This window comes from Pomacea canaliculata, linkage group LG2, assembly GCF_003073045.1.
Source record: "Pomacea canaliculata isolate SZHN2017 linkage group LG2, ASM307304v1, whole genome shotgun sequence".
NCBI lineage: Eukaryota > Metazoa > Mollusca > Gastropoda > Architaenioglossa > Ampullariidae > Pomacea > Pomacea canaliculata.
The window spans coordinates 34,371,144-34,396,237 of record NC_037591.1 but is presented as its reverse complement, the minus strand read 5'-3'; the positions used below and the strand labels follow the sequence as shown (position 1 = coordinate 34,396,237).

Sequence of the window (25,094 nt, the reverse complement as noted above, 5' to 3'; positions counted from 1 at the left end):
CTGAGATCTCTTGTGCGGATTAGCTGATCCGCAAATCATAGTGAATGGAAAAAAAAGGGCACATGATAAGACGAAGCCGGCGTTCACTTGACAGGTAAAAGTCTTACAACCTGTCCCAGCTGATTTTAGCTCCGTTTGGCTGCTAGTTCCAACTCGTCAGTTTTCGCCGCCACTATTTCGCCGACACCGAAACGAGTGTGACTGAGGTAGGAATCGTTACATTTTTGTGTCTGTCGTCTGCTGCAGTTCAACAAACTCGGTAGTTTTATTTTTCCTTTATTCGACTCAATCACGAAAGATAAATTTTATAACAAATTTTTTTCGTGTAGTTCTGAGGCTTTCGTACATTCTGTAGATTTACCACTTGGTAATTTACACTCATGTTCGATATGCCACGAAACCACAGCAGAACTTTATATAGTTGCGCACGCTGACAGCGCGCGTGCGTGGGCCATTAGTGGGGGGTACGTAATATAATATGGATGTTATATATATATAAACGTGTATGTGCAAGACCTGTATTACTCATAGGCTTATACTGTACTTTGTCTGCACAAGGTCTGTTCACTTTACGCTTTGCTGTGGTACCTGCAGTATATATATATGTTACCCACATGTAAAGTGGACAATATAGTGCATGCAGTTACTGCACAATTGTTGTTTCTATAGAAGTCAGAAACAAGTGAAGACACAAATATAATAAACAAATGTAAACATTTTTCTGGATTTAAAATTGTAATAATGTGGTATTGTGCAAATTAACTTCATAAAAAGGATCGAATTCATCGATTTCTTTCGACAATTATAAGTGTTCATATTCATGTATGCATTATATATGTATAGTGTTATTCTTATTTTACGTACATTGCTGCATGTTATTTTAATATGTCTGACCAGACATATCTGTTATTTGAATGCTGTGACTGTGTTAATTGCTGCATCCGTCAAGTAACCCCTTCAGATCAATTCAGATCAAGAGACTGAACTGACTGAAAATGTTTTGATTTGTTGTGATTTTGTATTTACGCATTGCTGATTTATTTTTTCTATTTGCATTATATAAATGTATGATTTATGTTATATATATAAAGAGCAATATTTTGCATTCTTTGTCCAATAGTTCTTAAAATACCTTGCAAATTTCATCCCAATTCTTCTGATAAATTAGTTGCTAAAATCTCTATTTCCCATGACAGAATTAAGTGAAATGTATTCCATACCCTTCCGTTTTGATAATATTCAGCAGTAGAAATTTGTTCAAAAAGTATTGGCATTGAGCGAAGTTTGGTTATCGTTCACGGAAATAGATTTTTGCGCAGCCAAGACAGCAGAGAATAGCTTGTCATGGCTGGAGATATGGAAAGTGGAGAAACAACGTAGCATACGTCGCGCCGGCTACCTCGGGTATTCAGCACCCAGGGTAACTGGGCGACGTGTCATTCATCAAGGGTAGGGGCTTGCGTGCTGAGCTGATTATCTCTGCTCATGGCGCAAGGGGTGAAGGGGAAATTGCAGAATATTCTCCACAGGATTTATGCAGAGGTTACGGACCCAGGGAATTGTATATTAATCAGCCTTGTCAGTTTTACTTTTTTTTTTTAAAGTTCAAGCCTCATGCACAGCAGTTATTCAATTCGATCTTTGACCATCAAATAAAGGGTTAAGGCGCATGCATCTTGACAGTGTAATGGATTAGTTTTTTAAACTTACAAATTGCAATGCTGATAATCATTCATGGCATTTTTTAAGACTTAGAGACCCCGTCTTTATGTTTGTCCCTTGCTGGGAGACTTTAATAAATAGCTTTGATGTCCAGTAACATTTATTACCGTACACTTCCAGGTTGCATACAGTTGTGATATGGATGAATTTGATGAGGTAACTAATGCTGTTGTGTCTATAGCTAGTCATAGAGCATACATCTGTTGTGATTTTGCTTGACTTTCGTTTACTTCTGTGCTTATTATTTTCATAATTTTCTTGTTGTTCAAGATCTTCTGTTCGCACTACTTGTTGGTAAACGAATTTTTGCATTAGGTTGAGAGATCCTGGCGTTGTCCCGAAAAAAACTTTCAGTATGTTTCCTTCGTCTTTTTTTTCAAATCCCAACTTCTAAGATAAGTAACGGTCTAAAAGAAAAGCGTGTTAAGTAAAATTCATTGCAGAAAGCAGGACTGAGTTGCGGAAACGTCACGTTTTCAGACGATAGAGATTTGGGGTTGTGGGTAAAAGGTTGAAGGTTACGCAGTTTTGTTGGTGGTCAGACGTCTTTTTTGATGGCAAACAGAATCAGTTATTGGAACCTTGTTGGTCTACAGCTCAACCGATTTTTGACAGCTTCAGATTAATAATTAGGTATTACATTAACGTCAAGATGTTTTTGTCAAATATGAAAAGCAACATGCACATAGATAAGCAGATCAGGGGCAGAGTAGCTCTCAAATACCTGGTCTAGTGCCTCTTTCTGGCGACCTTCGCTCGATTCTTGCTATGTGGATGGTTTCAAAAATATACTACAGTTTAGTGATTAATTTTTTTTTATAGTTTTTAAAAATAGTTTTCTGAGTAGTAAGAGCCACGGGGAGCTGACAATCAAAGTGGTAGGCATGCCGTCGAGGACGATAATCTTATTACACCTTGGGTGACCTTCCTTTTCTACTTTTTATCTTAGTGTGCTCACACTAGTAGGACATTACAGAACAAAAGGATCAGCATTTACCGTTTAAACCCTGCAAGCTTATCGTTAACATTTTTTTCATTTATCTGCTTAGCCCATCGTGCAGTTTTGCTTTCACTTAACACTTTCACTAAGTATGGCTCGGCTCAGTATAAGTTCTGAATATGGCGACACCTGCACAACTGAAGAACAGTATACTATTTCCCTGGTGTGTCCGTGATATCCTGGTATTGTTATGCTTTCAGGTCCTTAGAGACAGAGATCAGTTGATTTAAGTGGCAGCTGCTAACAAAAGTCTTGTGAGATTAAAAGGAGCGGTCCTCAGACAGGTGCTTTGTACCCTAACTGCAGGCAACCTTTGGAAAGTCTTTTCACTTGAGAGCTTTAGAGTGGAGTGTCTCTCAGGCGGTGTTGTTGCAGCTTGCTATGCGTCAATAGTATATACTATGATCAACACAATGTGAAGCGCACAAGCTGTGATTTTCTTAACCAAGAACATGAAGAATAAATAGTAATTATTTTTCGCTTTCTGAAATAGTTAACAATATTTCATAGTAAAGATTTTGTTCATTTTGTAATTTATATTCATGGAATCTCTTTCTTTATCCCCTCCTCTCTTTTTCTTTTTCTTTTTCTCCTCTCGATCTATATCTTCACGGGTACTTGTCACTCAGCAACTTGTTATAATGAAAACAAATTTCAGAAAACTCCTGGAACAGTTCCTGTTCTGATTCAGATATTCTTGGAAAACCGTTTGAACAGTCTTTAAAAAGTGATCATTAAAATGTTTTGTCGAACAGCTGGAGGACAACAGTAACTGATCTGGATATTTAAAACCACTTAACTTTTATTGGTCTACTAGCTTTAAGGCTTGGAAGCTTGCAGTACTCTTTCCTTTGCATAACTTTTTTATTTCCTACTTTTCGTAAGTTCTCACATGCTTTTACGGTAATGGATTGTAGTCTACAGCGGTAATGACAAGGTAATGATGAGATAAATCGTGCCGATGTGCGCTGTAATGGTGAAAACATGCGGTGACCACTGCTAAAGTGTGACCGGAATTTTTTTTTTTCAAGTTGAATATCATTACTACTTGACGTTAAAAGCTTCTAGACACTTACGGGCGAGGGAACATGTTATATATAAAGGTGTGCAAAATGTCCCCCGTTCATGCACGGCCCTCATCAAAGTCCTTTCTTTGCCTTTTGTCTGTTCGCAAATAAGTAATCCTACTCTGTTCTACATTAATACAAGTATTTATTGAATGATATTTTGAAGTGAGAAGGGCCTGCCCCCTCCCCCATAAAAGATATTGGTGGCGGATGTCCATAGTTTGAAACAACGAATCTTTTTTCCCTGCATTTACATTTTTATTCACTGTACATTTATCAATGTCTTGTGTCGGCTGCTCGTATATCGTCAATTTTAAGTTACAGTAAAATAAATCGAAAAAGCTCGAAGCTCTGAAAAGGACCGGGAAATAAAAGAAAAATCAAGGTAGAATACATTAGCAGATCCTGTTACCATGTAACCGCCAAGTCACTTTATTTGCTTGTGACAGGTATAAACCAGCTTGGCGCCATGACTGTTGCTAAGGTTCTGTGGTCAACTTGTTGTAGTCACATTCGCGACTGACCGCCTGGTCAGGACCATTATTCACGCCCCACTACTGGAAAGGTTACAGAGTAGGGTGGCAGTGAGGTCATTTCTTGAGACCGGATACTATTGTCATTCGCGCAGCGAGACCTGTCAAAGAATTGGCCGTAAATATCTTATAAGTGGCTTTGGTATGGGGAGGGGAGAGTGCGTTCGAGAACACTAATTATCTTTTGCCTGCTTTGAGACTGGATATGGGGAAATAACCGAAAACACAGTCACTAATTATCTTTCTTGTATGTTTGCAGACGGAATGAGGAGGGAAAGATTTTTTTCATATACACTGTCATGCAATTAAAGGCTCATATTATGAGTTTCCCATATGTGAAGCATTGTATCATTTTCCAGCTCTATCCTACTGGCAAGTCTAACGACTCCCTTCTCGTCTGCAATCTGCACCCGTTAGACGAGGGCCGAGGGGTGATAAGGACGCTACACTGGATGTCGTCAGGACGGCGGTTGCAGTTTCAGCAATATCTCAGTCCAACATGTTCCTTGTCTTAGCGAGGGCAATATTAGTTACATCTGTCGATAATTAGCGAATTTAAACCTGGCGACGAGTACGTCATTTGTTGTTGTAATATACCTGTATCGAGATCACTTTAGAATTAGATCGTTGTTGAAACGTGCCGCCCTGACTGGATTTCTGTATCTCCAAAGAGCATACATGATAGGGTAGCATTCAACGACCGTTTGAGACTGTATTGATATTTTAAGAATTTTAGGAAAATACAAAAAAGAGCCCTTCATATTAAATTAACGATTCTTTCCGCAGGGAGTTGGAAGAGGGAAGTGGGGAAACAGAGGTGTTTAAGGGGTGGACGGTGGGTTTGGGAAAAAAAATCTTGTTGATAGGCAACTTGGAACAGTGTTTGGAACATATTGTCTATTGATACTTTCCGGAACCTCACCTCTCTAATCCTTTCTACAATATTTTAACATCGTGGGGACAAATATCCAGATGTAATAAGTATTGTTGCCTACAGAGGAGACAATCACGAAGGTTGAAACTAAGGGGTACTTTTTTAACAGTAGCCACATTGATTGTTCTCCAAATGGAAACCGTTTCAGCCTGTGACCGCTATCACCTGCAGACCTGAAAAATTACCGAATCGCTGTTGCCGATACCCACACCCTTGTTTTCTCGTTATCGATAACCATTTCGTGTCCAGGGTATCGGGGTTTCCACGCCGTGGGGCAAACAGATTCACAGGGCAGACCTCGCTCGAGTGTCGAGTACTATTAAAGCCGTTTTGTTTCAGCGGAGATCCGCTCAAACACAATGCACGCTTCGGAGACTTCATCGAGCGTTCGAGTCTCCCGGTTTGACCAAACAACGAAGGTTTGATTAGAGACAGGGGGAAGCTGCAGCATACCTTATAGCCAGAAGCTATTAAAAAGTAACCAAACAAACAAAAACATTTCCCGAAGAGACACTGTTTGATTGCGAACAACACTGTATTGCTATGGGTCTTGTTGATGTAAGTGCTGTGCACTGCTGCCGTTAGCAATTTTTTTGCCCGCCTCCCGCAGTTCTCCCCTAGCTGACGTGGCCTTTCTCAAAGTACAGTAAAACCCTTACAGTTTTATATCAATTTTTTTTTTATCATGGTGTCCGGTTTCTCTCACGTCTGGTCACCTCCTTCGCCTTACCTCGCCGTATCTCAGCCAAGCACTGACATGCTGGTGTTCTTGCAGAACGCAATGTTTTTTTTTTTTTTTTTTTTTGTATTTATGGCCATGATATGTGCTGAGTTAGTGAAGTAAACGTATTATCTTGATTTTTATCCAGTTTGAGATAACTATTATTTTTTGTGAAACACTGGGATTGGGGGGTGGGGAGAGGGGGAAAGAACCAAACCAGCTCGCTGATCGAACTTTCGTGTCCCAGAACCTCTTGAGCGACTTGCAGCAGCACTTGACAGTCTCCAAGCTGACTCCTGACCCCGAGTGACTATTTCGATGTAATTTATAGTGCTGTATAATTCGTTCCTCGCGTGCTGTCTGCAGGTCAAATTTTATACTGACCTCATGGTGATGCATATGTGTGTGTGTGTTTTAAATTAGGTTATGATTATGATGTTGGTGTCATATTTTATCAGATAATCGAACTTTATTCAAGTCAGGGCGATGCAGCACAGTCTGTAAGCCTCAGTTCGAGAATACGATGTTGGAACTTCATTCACAGTTTCAGTTGTTAAGAAGGTATTGTTCTAAACAAAGCATGGCTAGCTAAAGAGCACAAGTTCAGGCAGGTTGTCCCCTTTGGCGCTTTGTAGTTTTGATAGGTCAGGAATATGTCATGAGGGTCAAAGTGAAGTCTTACACCGCTGGGTTTGATCTTTGATTAGTGTACCACACCGCTTTAGATTACTTGAAACCTGGCTTAGTCATAACTTGTAGCTTGACTGAGAGCTTTACAACAAATGAAAACCTGATTGTTTGCAGGTGTCAGCATATCTGAATCGATCGGGGTACAGACAATTTTTTTTTTAATGGTAAGAGCAAGTAAGTAAGAGAGAGAGAGTGTGTGTGTGTATGTGAGGGGGGGGGTGTTGCTGGTTTCGAAAGTGTTTGGAGAAATGCATTCAAACCATTTTTAATGATTTTTTTTATTTCGGCGACCGCTGTCCAGATTTTGTCAGAAAGTTAGTGACTAATGCCATCTGAAACCCTTTGACCGCTCATATCTTACAGTTTGTAAACACTGACCTACTCTGTACGATATACACCCTTTCTGTAAGATAATCCCGACCAAAGCCACCTTAGATCCATATCTTATGAAGGGGTGAGAACGGTAGATAGATAAGGTAGGTAGCGCGCAGCGTGAGCACACTCCAGGTAGTTCCTGGATATGTCATATGTAGGTGCTTGCCAGGTGCTGTGGTGAAGAAAGTGTACGTTGTTTACCTGGGGTGATTAATGCGCGATTAATGTTGGCTACTACACAGCACGACCCTGTGGGTAAGCTCTGAACACCAAGCGCGTCCTCGCGACTCTCTTGTGTATCACCAACTCTTTTCTGTGTAGGTATACCCATGAGTGTATGTGTGTAGACATGCATGTACAGGCCTGTGTATGTGTGTATTCATGCATGTGTACATATTCATGTGTTTGCGTGTGCGTATAGATCTGCATACATGCCCCTATGTGTATAACTGTGTAAAGGTATGTTAGTTTCTGGAGGTTTGATGAGTTTACTTGTAGGTGTATGGTGTATTATGTTTGAGTGCAAGAAAAGTCATACTTTGGTATCCTCGCTTTTGTAATTATAAAATTACAATTATATAATTATAAAATATTTAACTGAGAGATTAATAGGTGAGTCGCTGGAACCCGTCTTGCATTGCTGACACAGGTCCACGAGTAACTATCGATTCCAATCTCTACAAAGTTACGACACCACATTAGCGCCTTAATGTACCACTCTTGACAACACTGCACCTCCATTTTCTCCACTGACGCGTGACAGAAGGCTGTTTTAAGATGATATTGATCTGATGCTAACGTCTACAAGAAGAAATATTGAGCTAAGTGGAGAATGCACTAGAAGGAGTGAATATGGATCATAGGGAAACTGATGAAAAAAAGTTACTGTTGCACCACGCATTCAACGAATGAATAAATGAGTAAATAAATGAAAATGGTTTTTGGCGGGGAAAAGTTTGTCGTAATGGGTATTCACGTATTTCAGTGTGGACTAACCCGACACAACTGGCTGTGCTAATATGCGGCGTGAAAGATCGTATTAATGGGGTTGTTGACAATGCGTTTAAAGGCCATTGTCACGCGGAGCGTTTGGGTAGTGCTATAGTTCCTGAGCTCTGAGTGCGAACACATTTTCGGTTTTATCTCCTGGTTGTTGTGTCTTGAGCAGGCAAAACAAAAATTAAAAAAGAAAGAGGAAAAAAAAACCAGGCATATATCTACAAGAAGATAACTCACTAAAATAAAGTTTGAGTGTTCGCTTTTTTGTTTGAAGAAGTTTCATTCCTGTCGCGGTTTAGGCGTTGATTTGAATAATGATAGACAGAATAATGATGTCCCCAGTAGTCGATCACTGTTAAAACAGTTTGGTTAAATTTCATATTTCTTGCACACAATTACATTAGCTAGCAAGGGCCAATCTTACGTTGCGCTTAAAGGTGTTGCCTCCCTTTCCACACTAGAAGACGTGGTCTAGACGGGCGTGTGTGTAGTTATGTCGGGATCCAGTAGGGACCTAGAGTTTCCTGATCGAAGTTATAAAACCAAAGACCAGATCTTTGCCGTTCCTGACGACTACATGTCCTGGGTCACAGCCTTTAACGGTCTAATCGCACTTGCACCCTTCGCTGTTCGTGGCACTGGTGCGGACATGCGTACGAGATGTTAAACCCTCGTGAACAATGGAGGTAACTGACTGCGGCTTGTATCGGATATCTTCAAGCTTGAGCTAGCCGTTGGTAGTACACCTTCAAGCGGGGGTCGTCCTGCCATATTAGTATGACAAGGCAGTGAACCGTGCTGTCCTAAACTTCACGATGTTGGTAGTTGCGTTTGAGCACTGGGGCATTCAAAGACGAATACCTGTTGGAGAGCTGATCTTCGTACGTCTGCTGATCGACTTTTACTGTATCTTAAACATGTACGGTGTGCTGCAGACCGAACGCCGTGTTTTTTTTAAAAACGTGAAATGAATGGTTCTCCGCTGTCTCTGGGAGAATTAGTTCTGAATCCATAGTATCGTGTTGAATAGAACTACTTACAAGTGCTTCTAGCAGTACGATATTTCGCTTTTGAATTACGTCTACTTATAGGAAAACCCATTCCCTCTTTCATTGTATGAACACTGTATAGACGGACCAACGAGAATGGCAGATGTAGACTGTAGATGTGTGTAAGCGTGTTCGGAAAGTATTTGTCGTTAACTCTACTGTACTTTTCTTTAGTACTGCTACTCTGCTTTCGTCTCACATGCTTGCTGACTCAGCGATACTCTTCCCTCAACTAGCCCTCCCTTCTATTTTTTTTTTTAATTCTTTGTTTACCAAGTCTTAATCTTGTTGACCGACTTTGCTTGAAGTCTGACGCACTTGAGATCGAGTTCCTTAAATTTCACCGATTTTAAGAGATTGCCTAGCACTGGTGGAACTGGCGACCATAACATATCTTGTCCATTTCCCTTAGCAGCATTCCTGCATACTTGGAGATGTGAGATATAGGCAAATGTACAAATTAAAAATCTGTGTGTGTGGAGGGGGGGGGGGAGGAGGAAGAAAAGGTATTTTATCATTCCTCCAAACTCAGAAGGTGTAGTTTGTTGACAGATGTGACAATTACAATTCCATAAGTACTACATTTGAAGGTCAGTTAATACCCAGTAGTCTAGAAACAGAGGCACCAAGAGAACAATCAAACTTCGTAACCCAGTCGTTCATCCATGCATTTAACGAGTACACTCAAAGGCCACTGTATATTTGTTTACATAAATAACACTAATAATGAAAGACTGGCAGTAGTATGGGTTTTTGTTTCAATTTTGACCTCGAATGCAGCGTTTAGGCTGCTGTCACGGGGATAGTTCCAAACATGTATACATGTGAGAATTGACAGACTTTTTGATGCTAATTCACCAAAACTTTGATAAGCAGTACGATGTAATCCATTTAATGGTATACTTACTTATAGTTTCTTCAAATTCTTACTGTTGTTTGTACCGGAGAAACAAGCCGAAGTACTGCCCAACGGATTCGAACTTCGTTGTCTGTGTAATTTTTAGCTGAAATAAATTTTGAACACGAGACCGGCGGTGACTGAGTTAATCCACCCAGCTGTCAATGGCTGACATTCATGGCTTTACTTTGATGAGCCGGGGCTGATAGTCTACGACCTGTAGTACACAGCTCCCACGTATGCATGCAGCTACTGCAGCTGTGAATTCCAAACGGGATGACGATGTGGGAAGGGGTTGTGGAAAGGGTGGCTCTTCTACAATCACGCATGCTCGGTGGCCTCACAGAAAAGGTTTATGAGTGCCGTGCTGGGCATTTGTGGGTGTTGAGGTGGCTATTCCGGTGTTAGTTTTTTTTTTTTTTTTTTACGACTCCTATTATTAAACCTCAATACACTTGGAGTGAACGACTACCACCTGCTATCCCCGAAAAATATTTCGTTAATTCAGAACGGCTCCCATAGACTCCACATAGTTCAGTATCGATTGCTCTTGCTTGTCCTGTTTTTAATGTTTGTAACAATTAGAGACCACTTCGGTGGCCGTACTGATTACTACTAACGGATTAAAAAAATTGACACGTGTGGAGGTCAGGGACCAGGGCAAAAGTATAGACGCATACGGCGTGTTTTGAGGAATACATGTGTAATCCATCCATACATACGACCGTATGGGGTGCGGGTTGTTTGTGTCAGTTAACACATTCTCTTTCTGTAAAGTGCGAGGGCTAAATGGAGAAAAAGCATTTTCTTGCTTATTTTACCTCTTGTAAATAAAAAATTGTTATTGTCATTGTCATTTCTCTCTCTGAAAAAGTTCCTGATAGATGAAAAGGTGAAAGCACAAGGGACTTGCATCTACACATTTTTGCGCGTGCACGATTGAGTACCAATGAAAGCGTAGTGAATGATTGACCGGCCTGTTGAGTTTTGTTTTAAAGTTTAATTAGCGCGAGAAACGGTTGGCCATTTTTGTTTGCTGTCAGTGTTAAAACGTTTACAGTTTCTTCAGTGCTTACATGCTTATAAACTATTTGCAGAAGTAGAAAAATTGCGGCTGTTAAGGACGCGGTCAGTTGCGCACTGGACAGAGAAGCCAGGTCGACTTCACTGAAGGAAGACACAAATCTGAACAAAACTGAAAGTAGGCAAGCACGCAAAAAACAAAACGAAGTAAAACAAAAAGTGTATTTGCGGACCTTTACTTACCACTGCGCGCGCGCACACACACACATATACACACGAACAAAAGAAGTGTAAGGGGGGGGGGTATACTGGAGACTACAAATATGCATCCTTGTAAATTTTTCTCAAATCAGTACTTTAAGCTGACATCAGACTTGGTAAATCGTACATCGGAAAAACAAAGTAATTTAAGATGAGTGCATAGTGCTAGTCAAAACAGCAGTAACCTTATGCTTGCTGTAAACTTGAAGAGTAATTGTACTCATAACAAACAAGTAGGATTTGATATGTGTAAACGTCCCAATAATTTTTATCGTGTCATGTATCTTATCTCTTTTCAGTCAATCTGCACAGTCGCGTACATGCGTGCATGGAGAAAGAGCGGTAGTCTGTTAAATATTAATTTGACCAAACGCTTTCAAACTTTGTGCAGCTAACCACACTGCTTAAATTGACACACACAGGTAGTTACAATACAACATCGAAAAGTGGTTTACTTCCTTATCGCTTAAAAAGGAAAAGGAAGAATGCATAGTGAAAGATTAACCTAACGTCGCATTTAAGTATATATATATAGTTAATCAGACTGAAAAATATACACACATTTGTACATGTTTTCATTCTGAGTTTACACGAAAAGGAGAGGGGAGGTTTAGGTGGGGGGATAAACCTTTGTTGACGGTTTCAGTGGGCATCAGAATTTAAAGAGAACGCATGAAACGGACTGGTGCCTCAAGCAGCGGTTCCTCAAAATGGCCTGTCTGTCACCTTTGCAAGCAAGGCGTTTTGTCTGACTTAGCAGCGACTTACCTGGCGCGGAAAAGCGCGAGACAAGCGTCAACTTGACTGCCGCGTTCGCTGCGAGCGTCCTCTGCCGGTCCGCACACTGGCCGCCGGCGGCCCGCATGACGTGCGTGGACAGAAGAATGACTGGATTGACTGCTGCGACTCTTTCGCGTCCTTTTGCTTTCGTTTCGGCTTCCAGTCACGCCTCCCCCAGTAGCTCTTACTTCACGCGCGAGAAAGAACTGTGAGGCACGTGCAAGTCGTAGTAGGTGTGTGCGTGTGTGTTGCTGTACACAGCAAGAAGCTCTTTAGAAGAAACCTTGTCGTCACCGACTTGGTTATGTTTAGTAGTAGTGAAGTGACAGGCTGGCGATCGAGTGTGTCATCACCAATGTCGTTTGACAGAGATAATCGTTTGGAAAGAGTTATTCAGGTAAGAGTCGAAAAAGTGACTTTTTGTAGAAGTTTTATGTAAAGTTGTTTTAATATTTTGTACCTGACTCTATCTGATGAAGAGAGATATAGCTTGAACTAGTTGGTACGTGTGCTGAGTTAAAAACAATGAGCAAAACCTATATCTGCTCACAATGCAACCTTTGTCTTAACCGTATACGTCACGATGTTGTGATTCTTTTCGTATATAGGTCGTAGTGATAACTTAAGCGATAGGCAGGCGGTGTTAATGGACGAGCGTGCGTGTGCGTGCGTGCGTCCGTGCATGCGCGCGCGTTATGTGTGTTGGTCCCATTGTTCACCGCTGTGTTCTTTTTGCCTCGCTTTTTTGCCTTTCCATTTTACGTTTGCCAAAGCTCGCCATTGATTTATTGTTCATAGGGATGCATGCTGACTATAGAGCACTATCTTCTCGTCAGCTTATCTTTGTTCTCTGCATGCATGGCTGGCTTCTATCATCAAATGTACAACCGCTGTAGATCGATACACCATTAAACCCCCTTTCTGCGAAACAATAAGTGCGATTCTCCGTTCACTTTAATCGCAGAAAACCAGTATAATTTAATCGCAGTAATATTTAAGTATCAGTATGGTTAAGGATGCATTGACAGTATATAGTTATTTAAATACCAAAATATTTTAAAAAGATTTCTTGATTTTGAATAAAATTTGATGCAAACTTTTAATGTAAGACCCCAAGAAACTATATAATTTAAATGTCCAGTTTCAACTGGGTTGAAAAGTTTCCAAAGTACGTACGTGGCACTTGCAGTGCAGCTGCTCTCGGCAACATCATTTTTCACCATTAATTACATTGGGGAGCTTAGTGCATGATTCCAAAGTCAATCGTGATATAAATGTGAATGGTTGTTTAATTGTGACATCCAGTACGCTAACTAATGCGAAACATGGGCCATGCGTACAATTTATGGGCGAACTAATGCGAAAGCTTGACGTTGTCATGGTAATGGACGCTGTGACTGCGGGACTACTCACAAATCTTTGGAGAAAACCGGAAGTGGGGTCACCGGATGCAGACGAGTCTGAAAGAAGGAGAAAAAAAATTTCAGGATACCCCCAACTTTATTGACAAAGCCATGCTGATTGCAATATTTTAAACATGAGTTATTCTGCGAAGAGAGGATCGCCACCTGTGAGAGACAGGGCAGACAAAGTTAAATGTCGATTAGACGAGCGATTTGGCGATTCGGTATGAGAAAGTAGCTTAATTTTTTTTTTTTAAGTTTTCACTAAACTATTGACTTTTCGACTGTAGTTTTGCCACGCCTCTCGCCAAAAAGAAAGATTATTACCAGTACCACTGTAGAATATTTGCTGTTCTCAGTTACTCTGTAACTTAACTTCCATTAGTTAAGTAAATGTTATTATATGCTGATATAACACATAACCCCCCAGCTAGCTCTCATGCAGAGATGATCGAAGAGGCGGGGGAGTGAGAGAAAGTGTGTGTGGATGTAGGGGATGGGGTAAACATCAGCTACGAAGGTATGACAATATGACTTCCTTTCAGTGACAAGAGCTTGCACAGTATTTTATAAATTATTCACTTCATTATCTTTTATTAGAAGTAAAACGTACTAATGTATCATATCTCTGATTATTTTTTGTGGGGGCAGAGATTGGAAGATTCAGTTCTTCGGGGTGGAGAAGAGTACACAATACGGGGCATTGACGGCAGTCCAGCCAAGATCCCGGCCAGGGTGAGAGAAATCATCACCAAAAATCTGTCTGGAGAGGAGCTGACCTACACACCCTCTTCAATGGCAGCTCCCACAGTCCTGCAGGAAGAGAATCGCTTGCTTTCTTCTGAACTAAATCGAGTTGAGGATCTTCTTGCTGCTTCAAAGGCAGAACGGGATGAGCTAAGCATCAAATACAATGCCTTAAGTGAAAGGGTGAGTTTGAAGAGACTTTTAGTTTTCTTTCTAGAGATGTTTACTGTTTCTGATCAACATGTGTATGTTTTATTTTGGTTGAAGTATTTTTATGCCAATATTTTTATGCCTAGGATTGTATTCAATTTATATTCTTATTGGAGGCTTTAATGTGTGCTTATTTTCAACAAAAGTGTCATTACTTTAAATAACACATCTCCTTTATTTCTGCCAGATCTTTAGTTATTTCATAATACCCTTTTAGTGCAGCACTCAATTTTGTTGGTGCTTTCACTGCTTTATAATGCATGGTGCAAAATATATTTGTGAGATATTATAGTCTTACAGCCAAAAGCATTGTGCAGAATAAAAAGTCTTAAAGTATACCTGCATAAGTACTTAATGTTTATCCATTCTTCTCTGATAGTTGGGGAGGTATAAATACTTTTCACTTTGTAATGTTTAGTCAGCACAAGCTGAAATACTTCATAAACACAAATCATCTGTGTAACTGAAAAATCAGCATTTTAATCTACAGACCTAACAATTTCATGCAATTTATGGTGGAGTAAGTAAAAGAAGTTTCTGACTTAACAAATTCTTAATATTTAATACAGATAAATGAGCTGTTGCATGCCTAGTAAAATGCTGATCTTTGGTTGATAATCACTTTAAGAGATCAGTTAAAGGATTGATTTAATTTTTTAAGCTGGGGTACACTTATAAGAACATCTGAAGCAGTTCTTGAAACAAAGTATCCCATTGTTGTCCCTTTAATAATGTAGTTTCTGTTCTGAAGAGCTTGCATAAAAGTATTTTGGGAGCTGTAATAATAAATATGTCTGTTTTGAAGAACTGGAGCAGCTGTTGCAACAAAGTATTGACTTTATGGAAACTGTAATAATAAATATGTCTGTTATAAAGAGCTGGAGCACTTAATCCAACAAACTATTTGCTTTATAGTAGCTGTAATAATAAACACAATGTCTGTTCTGAGCAGCTGGAGCAGCACCTGAGAGGAGATGGGAGTGGGGATGGAGGAGACACTACCTCCAGGTCTCTTGTGCAGCAGAACTTGGAGCTGCGCAGGAAGCTGGAGGAAGAGCATTCTAGCTACAAGCGCAAGCTGCAAGCATACCAGGATGGTCAGCAGCGGCAGGCTCAGCTTGTGCAGAAGCTGCAGGCTAAGGTGAGGCTTTTGCTGCCACGACATGGTGGCTGTGCATGTCTGTAAGGTGGGATATACGTCAGCACTGTGACAGCAGACAAAATGATGCCTTTCACTGATGGGATCAGACTGCCCTTTGCTGATGCTACTGTCAGTATGTAACTGAAGGGTAGAAAAACAATTACTACATATATTAAGTATATGTGAATTGCAACATGTCTAGTAATAATAATGAATGCATGATTTGCATAGCGCATACTCACACTCATAGGGAGCTTGCTCTTAGCACTTGAGACAAGAACAAGACGTGGACAACATACAAAGGATGGAAGGATGAACAATATTGCTAATGACTAATAAAAGACAAATATAGAAAACACAAAGAGAAATTGAGTGTCAAGATTCTGCAGAGGAAGACAAGTAGGGAAGTAGCAATAAATGGAAAAAAGAGTGGTGAGGTTTAAAAGGATTAGCGGTGTGTGGACTGTTGTTAGGAGTAATGCTCAAGGAAGAGGTATGTTTTCAGGGCACATTTAAAGGATTCAATGGTGGGTGTGTGGCAGATATAGAAAGGGGGGAAGTTCCATTGTTTTGCTGCTCAGTAACTAAAAATCCTGTCACTGTATGTTGTTATTCTGGTGACAGGAATTGTTAGGATACGGTCATCACACAAAGAACATAGTTGTCTGGCTGGGATATAGGGGAAGAGAAGTTCAGAGAAATAGGGAAGAACCAGCGAAAAAATTAAAATATAGCTTGGACAGTTTGTATTGGATGTGAAAACGGATGGGTACCCAGTGCAGACAAAAGGAGAGTAATATGGTCCTGTTTTCTAGCTCTAAGCACTTAAAGTGCAGCAGAGTTTTGTATCTTCTGGAGTTTATGAATGAGGTATAAGGGGCAGCCTTAATAATCAAGCCGAGAAAGAACAAATGCACAGACAAGAGTGTTGATAGTGTGCACTGCAGAGGATGTGACGGATGGTGCTTACGTAGCTCATAATAGGCAGACAGCTGTAACTTGTTTATCAATGCTCATGTCAACAGGGACAATGAATCCCAGATTGCTGATGGATGAGGTAAAGGGGATGTTAGTTTTGCCTACTCTGACATTCTTGTGCAGACTGACAAGCAATGATTGATTTCTTCTTCTCGAGCATATGAGGGCTTCCATTTTATCATCATGGAGTTTAAGTTTATATTTTACCATCCAGTCTTCAATGTCACTAATGCAGGCTTCTGTAGTGCTAATAGCAGAGTGAGACTCAGCTGTCAGAGTGGAGCAGTACAATTGTGTGTCATCAGCATATGATGAGAAACATGGCGACACTGGGATGCATGATAACAGCAGTTTCACGTACAAAATGAACAGAGTGGGGCCAAGTGTTGAGCCCTGGGGAACCCCACAATAAAAAGAGCAGGGCAAGATGGTTAACTGTGGATGATTACAGTTTGGGTAATCAGTGAGATAGGAGTTGAACCATGCTAGTGCTGGTCCAGAAATTCCATAGAGGGTGTGGAGTCTTTAAAGGAGCAGAGAGTAGTCAGTAGTGTTGAATGCAGCAGACAGGTCCAGCAAAAGCATAAGGGCAGAATCTGAGTAAAATTATAATTGTAGATCTTAATTTATTGATACCAATACTTTTATAAAACTGGGGTCATAAAAGAAAAAAAAAAACAAGCATTGAGATAAAAAAAAAATATTTTGGTGAGGATCTATGTTTAAATAATAAGTGGAATTTTTATAGCACTTTTTTCCTACCATTAAAGGCAGGCTCAAAGCGCATACTAAAAAGGAAAAGAAAAGAGAAAAGAGCAGTAAAAAAAGAAAGATAAGAAAAACATAATTAGAACGGGAAAAAAAGTTGTAGAATCACTGTAGATGTTTTGGTGCCCTCTGAGATGGTAACATCAGCTCCATTATTGTTTTTATTCAGATGTTTTTTTTGTGGAACATATCCTACCCACAGCTCTAACCTTGAAATGTTCAGGAGAATAGGAAAATCTTATCAAGCATTGCAATGGTGGAAGCTCTTCAGTTTCCGGAGACAGGAATTGGAAGAGTTGTACCATTGTTGACAGATATAGAAATAATTCCATTCTGGCAAGCATCTCACCCAAACAGACGTGCCCACCCATAGAGTTTGTTTTTAATGCCGTGCCAGCAACTAAGGCTATAAACCCATAGAGAAGGGAAAGAACTCTAGGGGTCGCCACATTTTGCTGTCCTTTCCAATGAAACGTTCAGGTTGGAATCTGATAGGGTCACTCCAGATCTTCGGAGCTCTTATCACAAAATCCAGGTTAGGGATGACTAAAGTGCCTTTAGGGATCATGTATCCACCACGTCATATGCAGTGGCATGCGGAAAACTTAGTGGCACAATATTGACATAGTGAAGAACCTCCATTATGACAGCCTCCACGTAAACTATCTGGAGTCTGTCCTGTACAGTAAACACTCACTCAGCTCTGATAACTCTGTAGATCTCCTCGTAGCACATATTTTCACATGTACATGGAAGTTTACATTTGCTGTTTGCATATACTGCATGAACAAGAGTTTGACAGAATCAGGATTCATGCATATTTATAAAGGTAGCTTTATAGCAAGTTGTGTTCCGATGAACTGAGGTTTTGTAATCAGAAAATGATGTTAGAAATGTGCTGTGTGGAAAAAAAGTCAGGAATTGCAATTCTTATGACTATTGGGGCCTCTTGTTCTTTTTCAGTGCTGTAGAAATATCAATATTTATTATAATCTGTAAAGTCGATTTTTTTTGTCACTGAAATTGAATTTTTTTAAGGCTTTTGTGAATTTTTTGTTTTATTCATTTTTGAAAGAAGTGCTTATCTTCATGCAGTATGTTGTCATGCAGTTCTGAATGTGTTCAACTAACAGCTCTTACAGTACAAGAAGAAATGTCAAGACTTGGAAGAAAATATGCGAAACAAGGACAGAGAACTCCATCATGCTTCTTTTAAGGTAAATCTCCCACCATCATACTTGCTTAGGTGATGTTCACTCTACCTGAAAACCCGCCTATGAATTTCTTCAGGTGATGCAGTACAAGAAAAAGTGTGAGGATCTAGAGGGAGAATACTCTGACTTGAAAGCAAGATTCAGCTCTGTTCAGTTGGTGAGACAGTCTTCAGATTGTCGTGTGTGATGGATCCTACACTTGGCCACTTCTTTGTCGTGTGTTCACTTTCAGCCACTGCATTGCAGACTTTCTTAGTACGCTGTGCCCAAAAGCATTGTCCTAGTAGGAAAACTTCTATTGTCGCTGTCTTAAGAAGTTTGACGAAGTTTGTAAATAAATAAAGCAACTCTTTGATCCCCATGGTATTATGGCTATGTATTGTCCGATTTCTCTAGCTTTGTTTTAAAATTATGTACTTGTCATTGTTTTGAAGATGCCAGGGAACTGTTTTCCACAGATTGAAGTTTTTAACAAAAAACCATTGTGTTTAAAGTATTGTTTACACTTCTGATTGATCTTTGTTTCCAGTGCTTATCCTTGCTTTTTTAGAATTTTCTTTCTATCTATTGCAAAATGCTAGTGAAGTTGTGAGAACAGATGCTGAGTTTTTACTCTTGTGCTTGAAGTTTTTAGTTAACTACTAATCTAATAGTTTAAGACCATACATCTGATCACGTTCTGGCTAATTTTTATGAGTTTCATCCTTCATTTTCACTATTTATGTTAGGCCTTTGTAACATAGTTCTTCCCTCACTTAGTTCATAGCTTTTCAAAGTTTGTTTGGTTTTATATTCACATGGAATAATATTCTAGAGGCTTGGTTTTTCCTGTTATGGAAATTTAAAACAGAAATTTAGGCTGGGATAAAACAAAAAAATAAAAGGATTTAAAGGGGACAGGAAATGAAAGGATTGGAAGAAGCAGGAAATGTTAGAGAAAGATGAAGAAGAAGATTAGATTTTACATAATTACTTTAGATGGGCAGAAAGTAACTAGCTTTGACTGTTATAATTAGTTCTGTCACGCATACACTTTTGAACATTATTTTTGTACAATGACATTAAACATTTCTAATTATCTCTATTGATACAAAATACAGGTTAGGAAGTCAAAATGTAGAGTGATTATATTTTGTGGTGCACAAGAAGAAATTTATAGTGATTTGGCTTTACTCTTGCTTTTAGCTATAAGCAGAAAAGCTTTAACATTGCTTCTTGGTGTAATGCAAGTTTACTACACCCATTCTTCTTCTATTATTTCATGTCCAGAAACGTAGCAAAACAAAACATTATAGTCCATGGTGCCTTTGAGTTGCACAACGATCAATTGTCATCTCGGATTAAATCTGTGTATGTTTACTAAAATTATTGAGGGAAACTGTGTGCTGTGAAATAATGGATTTTTTTGGGTAATTTTTGATTTTTGCATTAATTTCTAGAGGTTTACGTTGATGATGATGATGATGAGGATAAGGATTATGATGATGATGTGCTTATACTCACATCAACAGTTTCAAACATTTACCATCTTATTACTCCTCTTTCAAGGGCAGTTCAAAGAAGAGTGGTTGATTGGAAAGTTAAGTTCTTTTAGTTGCAATGGCTCAACTTACTATTAAACAAAAGTTTGCTTAGTTGAAGAGCCTTTTCATTTGGCATGCTTGGATTGTTTAATATGTAAGAATGAATTGGAAATTATATCTTTTGGGCATTTCATTGCTGAGACTGGCTATATGTTTGATAGGAATGAAAATGCCAGGAGGGTTTTTAAAAAAAATATTGAATTTTCCAAATGGCAATTACAGCTGACAACCTCTAGTGATAGGCTTGAGGGAAGTGAGAGCCGCTTTAGAAGAATGGAAACAGAGCATAGCTTTGACTTGGAAAGTGCACTGATTAAGCTGGAGGAAGAACAGCAAAGGTAAGTAGAAATTTTATCATGAAAGATGTCATGATGTTTGTCATGCAGGTTATGTGTGCACCTTTGTACTTATATATATGTGTGTGCGCAAGAGTGAGAGGGAGTAAAGTTATCTCATGTTTTCCATTTCTTGTTCGGGTTTTTTAAATAGTAGAATGTTTTAAACTTTAATATTTTTTTGTCATTCATAATTACAGATGACTCAGTAAAACAATTCTTTGTACCTCAATTACAGTTTCATTTTAAAATAGTTTTTGTGTGTTTGAGAATGTACAGAAGTCTGAAATCAGAGTGACTAGAAGACATGAATGTTGATGTAAATTAAAAACAAATTTAATAAAGGAACAATGCAGTATAATGCATTCTATATTGCATGATGAATTCCAGTCTTGTTCATTGTGATGCTGTATCTTGATTAGTATTATCAGTCTTGTTCATTGTGATTCTTTGTTACATGATGAGGATTACCATGATACTGTGCTGTGTGCCATTATTAGCAGTGCCAGTCTTGTTCATTATGATACCATGCTGTGTGCTGTTATTAGGAGTGCCAGTCTTGCTCATGTGAATGGCATGCTACGAGAGCAGCTGGACCAGGCAACAGAAGCAAACCAGCAGCTGACCACTGACATTCACAGGCTGACCCAAGACTGGCAGCGGGCTCGTGAGGAACTGGAAGCCAAGGAGACTGAATGGCGTGAAGAGGAGAAGGTGTGTTTTTCTGTTATGTCTGGGCACTTGCACACGTGGATTTGAATTGTGTTTCTGTGCAGTAATATGATACAGAGTAAGTGAATTATTTGTTAACTTGAGTTTGGTGACTTGATCTTGTCGAAAACAAATAACAAGTCTTTGGTTCACATTCTTGTTATGTGTAGGTAAGCCACTAAATTGTAGTGCATGTATCAGACTTTTATTTGAAGCTTCTTTTGTACAAGAAATTGTTGATCATTTTGTCAGATTTAGAAGGGATGTTGATTACAGGCAGTAAAATAATTTTATAGTAGGTTGACTAGATAAAAGATTTTTCTCTAAATTTTATATTAAGCCGACGCTTTCTGGGGTTTAAAATTGTTGTGATCTTCTTTCAGAGTTTCAATGAATACTTCAGTGCAGAACATGGCCGACTTCTGTCATTGTGGCGAACAGTAGTGGCATTTAGGCGTCATTTTTCGGAGCTGAAGTCTTCAACAGAGCGTGACATATCCAGTGTGAAAGCTGACATGACGAAGGCTGCTCGCAGTGTACAGTCTGCTTGTTTGAACTTGAATGCAAATATGCGCAGCGTGGACACACAGGCACAGGTAAGACATACATAGCATGTTAATAGTACACATTACATTGCATAGAGATAATGAATAGCTGTTGTGCTAAAATTATGTAGTGTATGGTGCTAACATAAAAATGTGATTTTTTTTTCCTGTGGAAAAAGTGATTGTTGTCTTCATGGAAAAATGTATTCTTTGGCTCCAAATTACAAGATCATGAAAAAGTTAATAGTCACATGTTAGAAAGCATTGTTTTTTAAATTGTTTTTGGCTGTTAACAGCTAGCAGTTGCATTTCTTTAAGGATTTCTGATAACTTTTTGTGTTTTCTATCACCATGCTGCAGGTGTCCCTGGATCGTGAGCGCAGTGAACGACTGTCAGTTGAGGGCCAGCTACGCGAGCGCACTCGCGAGCTGTCTGAAATGCAGGCTAGGTATGATGCAATGAGCCGGGAGTGGGGAACCAGGTAAACACTCAGGAAGTCACACCACTTTTGCCAGAAAGAGCAGGCAACCATAGTATAGTCTGCATACAGACTAGTGCTATTTATGAAAATGTACTTTTTTTTTAGGGGTTGTGTTATGGGCTTATTGTTTCTGTAGAAGTTTGCAACAAGGGATTGAACATAGTTGCTGTGCAAAAGTGTTAGAGCTGACAAAGTCTGGTTACTGTTTCAGTCACATCTAGAATCCAGCATGATTGCTGTTCTTGTAATGATTTATATTTTTTTTTCTTTTTAATTTTGCATCAGGTCATTGAGAGAAGAAAGTTTTAAGTATTCACTTAGATTAAGACATTTAAGTGTCATTGTAGTGCCAAAACATACGATGTGAATGTGGTAATTCCTAAATCAAGCTGCCATCAGTGGGTGTGTCATTTAGAACATTATTAAAAAGATAAATTCTGATTGTTAGGAGGACTTTTTTCATGGTAACAAAAGATTAAAGAACTCAAATATACTACTTCTATCATTTACTTATTCCTTGTGTCCATCTTTTACATTCACAGTATCATCTTTTATCAGGAACTCCTTTAGGAAAGGATTTTCTTAGGTTATACTGGTACTTGAGTTTCTTAATATGGGTAATTATATTGATATATTTGACCTCAGAATGCATACATAAGTGTCCCTTTTTAACGACCTGTGAAAATTTGCATTAGGTGTTACAGATTATATCTTGTATTGGTATGACTTCCTGTGTTTTGCCTTTCTTCTTTAAAGTTTTTCAAGTTTAGTTTTTCCATCTTTGAGCTCTTTTTTTTTTTGCTGCAGCAATTACAAGTTTGATCACTTTTTTCTCAAAATACTCAGCTAGTATTTCCAAAGCTTTGAATGTATTTTTAAATAAGAGAATAGAGGTTCATGGTGGAACAAAAATAAAAAATTCTTCAATTTTCACTTAGTCATTAAATTTGTTAAATTGATGCTGTTTCACTCACATGTTTTCAGATGTCTTTCATTTAAAAAAAAAACCATTCAAATGGATTAAGAAATTTTGGAAGTTCTTTTACACTTTCTTTGTTTTTCATAAAAATCTTTATTTTTTCTGATACTGCTTTATTTTGTTTTGTGCCTTTGTAGTATATAATTACTGTACCAAATTAGAATCCTTAGAAATTTGCAGATGTCATCATTATGGTGTGATTGTAAATTATTTCTAGTAACATCATTCATATCATTTGCTAGGCTGAATAGTTTTGCTTGCTAGCTTTGAGCATGACTATTATAGTCCTTCTCTGAAATGGTCTATATTTCAGACATAATCTTAGGCTAATGGAAATATGCATAGTTTACCATTGACCCAATATTTTAGGGGCTTACGTGAATGACCATTCTTGTGTAAAATAATAATAATAATAAATGCAAAATTTGTAAAGCGCATACTCACACCCCTAAGGATTATGCTCTTAGCACACATTGCTCTGTAAAATAAAACATGTACTCATCAAGAATCAGACTTTAAGGAGGGCCTTTAAATTGTCTACAGTATGCAGCAAATTTTGCGTTGGAATCTTTTTACATCAAATCTTGTGATGAAAAAGTTGCAATAAATAGATATGACATTGTTACGCACATCTGTGACAGGAATATGGAATATAGTCACTCACCTTTTAACATTTTTGTGGTATTTGATACAAAGAAGACATTAATAGTGAAACATAACCGTCATTCTTTCTTTATTTAAAAATCCTTTTCGGTTCCTGTCTTTCTAGAAATGATTTTTTTTTTGGAATTATTTAGAATTTTTAAGCTTGGCTTTATCAGTTGTAAGAAATGAAATGTTAGTGTAGCTGTTTGCTAATTGTCTGATGCCTTTTAAAGTACTTATAAATAATCATAGATCAATGATTGAAGCTGGCAGTTTTTATGATTTCGTTGCTTTAAATATGACGATAGATGAAGGAACTTTTGTTATGTGACAGCAAAGTTTAAATGAAGAATGGCAATGTCCAAAAACAGAACATTTTAGTGACTGGCATAATTTGGTAGAAAATTCTTAATGGTTATGTGTCATCTGTTTAATGTTTATGACTATTATATATTTAAAATGATATGATTACAAAATTAAGTTGGCTTAGACATTTAAATTTTTTTGATGGAATATGATAAAATGATGTCTGTTTTTAAAAAAAAAACTAGATTATGGGAGATGAGATGGATTGCTGAATATTTGTCAGACAAATATTTTTTTTTTGACAGAATCAATGAGCTGACTATGCTAAATGAGAGACTCAAAATTCAGCTGGATGAGCGTGACAAGACAATAGCCACTCTGCAGAAGACAGTTGGTAACCTGGAGGTGCAGGTGGGATCATACGATCTGCCAGAAACAGACACAGCTCGCCAGGTGAGAGAAGAGACAGAGGCTCTGCACCTTGCTCTCCGTAACATCGCTGAAGCTGTCATCAATGATGCGGACCAGACAAGAACTGATGATGAAGGTGGGGAAGACGCTTTGCCAGCACCTCGTTCCATTTCTCCATATCGTCCACGTTCTATTTCGCCCACTGCCCGTGCACAGTCACCACTTGTGCGCAATCGATCACCATCTCCTCGAGGAAGGTCACGGTCACCTGCTTTTGCTGATGCAACATTTTCTGCAGTGCAAGCTGCTCTTGGCAAGCGTCAGATGCAGGCAAGTATTGTTTATTTATCGCAAATAAATTATTGTGGGTAGTTGCTAAAGCTAACCTTATACAAATCATTTCTAGATGATAGGTTTAGTTTATTACAAGATGCTACTTCACAGAATATGAGTAAACATCCAAATTCCTATCTGTGTTGTGGAAAATGATCAAATCTTTATTTCCCATGCCATCAGAAAAAGATGCTTTCTTTTGTGGCAAAACCTTACAACCTTTTCATGGGTTGCAGCTTTTAATGATAGCA

The 25,094-nt window shown here is 38.8% G+C and overlaps 1 protein-coding gene across 9 annotated transcripts in view; it reads left to right on the top strand.

Annotated features, from left to right (window-relative positions):
- The window catches only part of LOC112556330 (rootletin-like), a 51,633-nt gene that overhangs the window by 6,077 nt on the left and 20,462 nt on the right, over nucleotides 1–25,094 (top strand). For 2 of the 9 annotated variants that reach the window (XM_025225206.1, XM_025225209.1), the window contains exons 3-10: nucleotides 14,107–14,385; nucleotides 15,365–15,553; nucleotides 18,433–18,516; nucleotides 20,319–20,434; nucleotides 20,980–21,145; nucleotides 21,526–21,738; nucleotides 22,048–22,169; nucleotides 24,405–24,840. In XM_025225206.1, coding sequence (XP_025080991.1) covers nucleotides 14,107–14,385; nucleotides 15,365–15,553; nucleotides 18,433–18,516; nucleotides 20,319–20,434; nucleotides 20,980–21,145; nucleotides 21,526–21,738; nucleotides 22,048–22,169; nucleotides 24,405–24,840 — 1,605 coding nt within the window. Of the gene's footprint in view, nucleotides 1–50; nucleotides 207–1,845; nucleotides 1,879–7,188; nucleotides 7,298–12,114; nucleotides 12,450–13,500; nucleotides 13,680–14,106; nucleotides 14,386–15,364; nucleotides 15,554–18,432; nucleotides 18,517–18,589; nucleotides 18,671–20,318; nucleotides 20,435–20,979; nucleotides 21,146–21,525; nucleotides 21,739–22,047; nucleotides 22,170–24,404; nucleotides 24,841–25,094 lie in introns of those variants that run through there. The other 7 variants (XM_025225213.1, XM_025225212.1, XM_025225214.1 and 4 more) reach the window with 7 other exon arrangements.